The 6,650-nt window shown below is 43.9% G+C and overlaps 2 protein-coding genes across 2 annotated transcripts; both read right to left on the minus strand.

Annotated features, from left to right (window-relative positions):
* Nucleotides 1-1,429: 1,429 nt before the first annotated feature.
* On the minus strand, nucleotides 1,430-4,131 carry LOC109779093 (F-box/LRR-repeat protein At2g42720-like). Its single transcript, XM_040388159.1, has 5 exons — nucleotides 3,685-4,131; nucleotides 3,463-3,579; nucleotides 2,718-2,873; nucleotides 2,525-2,635; nucleotides 1,430-1,483 (listed from the first exon to the last, which is right to left on the minus strand). The coding sequence occupies exons 1-5, from the start codon at nucleotides 4,129-4,131 to the stop codon at nucleotides 1,430-1,432; spliced, it is 885 nt and encodes a 294-aa protein (XP_040244093.1).
* Nucleotides 4,132-6,010: 1,879 nt separating this feature from the next.
* LOC141021955 (uncharacterized) lies at nucleotides 6,011-6,376 on the minus strand. Its single transcript, XM_073497815.1, has one exon. The coding sequence runs from the start codon at nucleotides 6,374-6,376 to the stop codon at nucleotides 6,011-6,013; it is 366 nt and encodes a 121-aa protein (XP_073353916.1).
* Nucleotides 6,377-6,650: the final 274 nt, after the last annotated feature.

The raw sequence follows: 6,650 nt of genomic DNA on the forward strand, positions 1-6,650 counted from the left end.
GGTTCATCAAAGTTGAACATTTCTTGGTGGAGTACGTTTGAAAGTTGTTCGAGGCCACATACGGATGAATATAGATGCATTTTAGAGTGTAGCTTCATTCATTTTGCTTCGTATGTAGTCCATAGTAAAATCTCTGCAAAGACTTATATTTGGAAATGGAGAGAATAACTGTTTACGGACCGGACATGGAGTTTGTGAGCTCGAGCTCACATGAGTTCGAGTGAACAGTAAACTCGATTTTTTTGCAAAAATCATAAAATTCAGAAACTATGATTCTTTTTAGCAATAAGCATTGATGTTTTCTACACGCAAGATGAAATCACATTTGCGGAGTTGTTGGCATTTTTGGAGCATCAATCTTTTTCCCACACTTCCACAAATGTGATTCCATCACAAAAAATTGCATGCGTGTAGAAAAAGCATCAATGTTTCTTAAAAAAAATCAGAATTTTTCAAAAAAGGAACAATTTTTGTGGAATTTACTGTTCACTCAAGATCATGTGAGCTCGAGCTCACAATAGCACTTTGGTTTGTGGACCTCCATTTCTGACCAACTAAGCCATGTGGTTCTTAGCAACAAGCCCATGCGGCTGAACCTATGGTTGAGATTAGCGCATCATCCTTTCACAAGATGACAGCACAACAATTTTAGCCTGTTGATTAGAAACTCAGAAAAATTCTCAGCGCAAAGTTTTCATGAACCAAGAAACATTGTTTAGCAGACGTACTGCAATGATCTAATATGGAGTACAAAACCACAGTGATACGGCTTTGGAACGATGACAAGCAGCTATGGAGAGAAAGGGATTGAGGACGATGATGAGCAACTTGTTGAATGCGGCGAAGTAGCTCTCCTCCAGTAGGGAGAATGTAGCTGACTAACTTATTGTCATAGGTCGTCCCGACGTCGTACCTAGACAAGCATATGCCACAGAGGTCATAAGAAAGATCAGCAGAAGATAGATAGCTCTAGTTAACAACACGACGGTGATAAAAGAAATGTGCTCAAAGTGCATTTCAACGAGCAGCGCAACAGTAGTTATCTGAAGGGTAAGTTTTGAGTACATTCCTCTTTTCTTGCTCTGAGAACTCAGTTTGTTTTTCACCCGACCAGCAAGTTATTATTTAAAATTGTATTATTATATTTATATATATGCACATATTATTATTTATAAGAAGCAAAAATAGTGAACATCTACGACACATATTGCCGGATACCTGAATAGAGTTGCATTATAGAAGATTGTAGTAATAGTTAATAAAACTTAATCAAGACATTTAAAAAGTGCAAGCCAACACATGAAATCACTTGTCAAAAATATAATATGGTAAGTGGAATAACCATAAGATCCATACAGACACATCACAACCCCAAACTTGCTCTATGCATTTCTAAAAAATCAAAGGGAACCCAAGTCTAAGAAATAGTTCAGATCATCATACCTCTAGTTTTAGCTGAAACTACTGCAAACAAAATTGAAACCTGCAAAGATAAGGAAAGCACAGAACCAATTCTGAGAGAACCTACTACATACAAATGGGAATTTTGAATGTTTGGTCGGTATTATGGAACTATGTATATATTTCTTATAATAAGAGCTTCACTTGTACTCCCTCCGTCCCAAAATAAGTGTCTCAACTTTGTACTAACTTTAGTACAAATTTGTACTAAATTGAGACACTTATTTTGGGATGGAGGGAGTAACATACTTCTTAATATCCATATATTGTAAAGTGGGACTGAATATTTCGGCTTCCTTTCTGGCTATTTGATATGTAACATTGTACACAAGATGATTCACAAACAATTACAGAGGGCCACAATATGGAGTTAGAATTTAACAAAATAATTGATATGTTATTTGTTATGAGATGTCAACTAAAAAGGGACAAAACAAGAGCAAGATAGTCACATTCTAGTTTGTACATTGATCTAAATGACAGCAAGCTCAATCAAAATGGGTGGATAGAGGATAGCATTCGCCTATATGGGTGCTATCTACCCAGAATAATGGGGACCATTCATTTGCAATATGTCGATAAATTATAACTCCTATGTAATGCCAATACATAATTGCAATTGCAGCTGCTTGACGGTAATTGCTATCAACTAATTTGTGCATACAACGTAGTTTAGTCCAAAATCTAAATTGACAGTACAGGTTTTTGGATAATGAAGCCAGTTTTACAAACATGTACTAGTACATTGTTGTCTTTTACTTCATCAAATATCGGGAGTCTAAACGTGTTTCTCCACATACATAAAAAATTCTCTCTCTTTTTTTTTTTGCAAATATACATAAAAATTTCTAACAATAATATTCATCTAATTAGTTTGGTTTTCTTCACTGCCTGATTTATAAAGCATAAATAAACATATTAACAAATGGAAGAGACATAAGGAGCGTGAAGAGCGCCAGCAGTTTAACTTACATCCAGATGCAGAAATTTTGCTAGTTTGTTGGGTCCTAATTTGCTCAAGGCGTATGCCATAGGTAGTCAGTATCTTCAATAGTCTGTGAACCTTACTATCAACATTTGCACATCTGATTTCAACGATCTTAAGACAGTTAGATGCAACTGACAGTCCCAATGGTTTGTACATTCCTTCTGTTTCAGTCACATATGAAGGTCCCTAAGATAAAATAAGAGGATCAATCAGGTATCGTGTATGGTCACTTTAATAACACGCAACTATCCATCTTAAGAATATATACCTTAGAAAGTTGAAGTGTAAGCTTCTCCAAAACCAGCGAGTGTTGAAGAAAACAAATCAGTGCATTGTGGTCGGCAGCCAAACACCAATCATTGAGTAACAAAGTCTTCAACTTGGTAAATGTAGGGCACCACTTCAAATCCCTGTCGAAAAGAATCTAGGGAAAACACAAAAGAGCCAGATCAAATTAGAACCTTTTGGCCTTTGTAGTACAAAGTGCAATCTAGCTATGTGTGAAGTATGTAAAGCGTAATGTAACTGTGATTGTGATGATGGATGTGGTTGCTGCACCAGAAATAATGAAACAATAACAATATAACATTAGGAATCAAGAGAGAAGTAGTTGCAAGCATACCAACTCAGAATCAGCCGACACTCCAAGTCCGTAGCTTCAGATAAACCTTTGAGAAAGATGCTGTTATTGCGGTCATAAATAGGCCCATATTCAGGATCCCCATAATAATACCAACAATCTTCACAGATATCAGCACCACAATTATCAAATCGAACCTTCAAGCATCGATCACTAGAATCATCGGTAAGCACAACAACAGCCCTTGCTAAACGCGGCAAGCTTTCAAGCAATGGAACCCTTCCTTGGCGGCATTCGATCAACTCGAGCGAAACGAGACTGGGTACAGAAATAAGGATGCGAGTGTACTCAGAGGTATAACAGCGGGTAATGCGCAGATGCTTCAAGGACGGAGACAACAGCTGTTTGACAAAAACATCACAAACATCCATACTCGGCTCCACCAGTCAACATTTGCACATCTGATTTCAACGATCTTAAGACAGTTAGATGCAACTGACAGTCCCAATGGTTTGTACATTCCTTCTGTTTCAGTCACATATGAAGGTCCCTAAGATAAAATAAGAGGATCAATCAGGTATCGTGTATGGTCACTTTAACATCACAAACATCCATACTCGGCTCCACCAGTCAACATTTGCACACCGACACCAACAAGCTCTAACTTGGTGAGGTGCTGGGAAACGAGATGCAGATCAGATAATGGCGAGGGCTCCTGCCCAAACTCGACCACACGAAGCCGTAGCATTCGGACACGGGGCACGACTTTCCAGATCCAGTTGCTCGCATGCCGCTCGTTAGCGGGCAATCGCATGAACCCGTCGGCATCGAAGTCGAAATCGCAGGAATCCAGAGGCGCGCATCTGCCGCCGTCGTCCCCGAATCTGAGGTGAAGGAGGTGGTCCACGAACTGGGCAAACTTGTCGGCGCTGCCCCACCCCTTGGCGCCGTTGAAGCGGAGGGCGGGCATGAACCTCCAGACGCCGAGCCAGCGCCGGGCGAGCATGCACGTCCGCACCACCTCTTGAGACGGCAGGAAGTGGAGCACTTGGTGGAGGACGTCATCCGGGAGGGCGCTGATGCGATCCACCCCGCTCGCCATGGACGAGGCTTCCAGCTCTGGAGCGGTGTTCCGTCGAACAGGTGGTGTGCGCCGCCGCTCAGGAAGCACAGAACGAGAAACGGCTAGGAGAAAGGGGGATATCAGTAACCCTGGGAATGGTTTGGATTAAAACCTTAGTTTCAGTTTGGTTTCCCTATTAGATTCTGTTTGGTTGGTTTAAATGGGCTGAGAATCTAAAGCAATCTGGTGTGGTTTGGATTCTGTCAACTACTGGATTGGACTGGTTTGGTCTGAACACAGACGATTTGGTCTCAAACCGTTTCAATCTGTGGACAGAATTCAGTCTCTCCACCAAATCGTACAAGACGGCCAGCTTCCAGTTCGCTTCACTCCATACACATGTACGTACTTAACTCAATTCAGTCAATCCATCAATGGCGTGCATGGAGGCATTGAGCATGAGTAGTCTGTCCGTGATCCCGATGGAGTGCATGCGGTCTGAAGATGTTGTTGACGTGGCCGGTTTCGACACCTCCGACCCGGACTCTCCCTTAGGTGTCACCTGCGTGTCCGACGTGCCCACGGCCGCATCATGCATGTGGCCGGCCGTGGCATCCCAGCGGACCTCGTCGACGCGCTGCTCCCCGCCGGCTCCGGCTGCGGACCACGCACGCTCGCCGGCCCACTCGCCCGTGTACGTCCATGTCAACAAAAGCTTACGAGTGCACGTCAGCGTGCTCGCGCCTTGGCTCCTCGCATCCTCTCCCTCGGATGGGTGTGCGAGCACGTCAATCCTCACGAGCATGGGTAGGCGAGCACACCCGCTTCTTGTGTCCACGGTTTCAGACCGCAGATTCAGTCCAAAAACGAAATCTAGTTTGGATGAGTCTGGGTAGAAAACGTACGTAGTTTGGTTTGGTCTGGATAATGATGGTTAAATTTTGGATTGGATTGGTTTGGATGGAAGAGGTAGAGTCGTATGGTTTGGGTTGGAACGTGAGGGGGAAAACATAGTTAAGTTATGATACAAGGATCCCTAAAAAAAGTTATGATATGAGAAGGCAAGCCTCTCTCTTCGTCATCTTAACTTATGACGTGTTTGGTTGTCCGTATTGTATGTATGTCAGTTGGACCTGATTGAAAAACTATTGTATGCACATCGTTTGGTTGCCCTTCATGCATTGGGGGAGCAATTTTGGCATGGCGTTTAGTGTCCTGCATTTGGGTGATTGATGCAACTATACGGTATTTGGTTGTGTACATGCAGCATGATTAAGAGTTAACAACTACACATGACCATAGTTAAAGTAGAGTTTCTTGGCAATGTGCTTGTGATGACGGCGTCAGGCGTAGTAGGTCGCGAGCGAGAAAGCCAAGAGGAACAATGCTGGTGACGGTGTCGGGCACAACATTGCATCCAACCAACAAGGTTGACGATGACAACGAGAACAGGGCCAGCCCTATGTTTCGGAAGACCCTAGGGTGAACTCGGTGACATGGGCTCCTAAGTACTAAGACCATATATATGTATGTGTGTGCAATATGTATGTGTATGTATGTGTGATTGAAAGTTTACTCCTAATATATAACTTCATTTGTATAATATTAGGAGTAAACTTTCAATCACACATCTTTAGTTTGAGATTTGACTATAATAATTGTTGGACAATGCCATATTACGACAAAAAAGACAAAAGATAGCAAAATGAAACTAACATGACATGATTACCTCAAATAAGATATATTTTTGCAAATACGCAAGACTTGTGTATCATTGCATTGATGGGTAGAAATAGTAGCATAAGCAATTACAGGAACCTCTGACGAGCACGAGCACAAGCACGAACACACGATGCGGCGTGAGTCAGCAGGTTATGGCGTACAAAAAAAAGGTGCACATGCCCGCAAGACAGAAGGTCTACTCCTTAGGCAAGATGTTGCACAATCCTAGGGCGCCCGTGCGAGCCCAGCAGCGAGCTTCCCCCTTGATCGTCGCAGAGATCATGGAGACAGACGGCCTGGCGGCATCGAAGACGCAAGCATTGCGCTGCTTCCAGATCCACCAAGTGATGAGCAGCGCAAGCCATGTGAAGCCGCGACGCAAGCAGGATGGGATGCCGGTGGCCGAGGAAGCAAGCCAGTCGAGGAAGGGCACATCCTCAGAAGGGATGGTCGCCTGAAGTCGACACCAAGCAGGGATGTCATGCCATACCTGCCTAGAGAATGGGCATCCCGAGAGGAGATGGGGGATGGTTTCCGCCGCCTGGTCGCACAGGGAGCCCATTAAGCCGTGCGGTACGCCATGTCTAGTGAGGCGCTCCACTGTCCAGCATCGATCCCTGAGCGCGAGCCAGAAGAAGATCTTCACCCAAAGTGGCGCCCATGTACGCCAGGTTAGCCACCAGTAGGGGGTCTCAATGGAGCCAAGGAACATAGCATTGTAACAAGAGCTCGCGGAGTAGACACCGTTGGCGGCCCATCGCCAAGAGATCGAGTCAGGAGAGTCTGGTAGGGTTAAGTGTCGCAGTCGTCGCCACAGATGGACATACTGGACCAAC

Source organism: Aegilops tauschii, chromosome 4 (assembly GCF_002575655.3).
Source record: "Aegilops tauschii subsp. strangulata cultivar AL8/78 chromosome 4, Aet v6.0, whole genome shotgun sequence".
In the NCBI taxonomy this organism is placed as follows: domain Eukaryota; kingdom Viridiplantae; phylum Streptophyta; class Magnoliopsida; order Poales; family Poaceae; genus Aegilops; species Aegilops tauschii.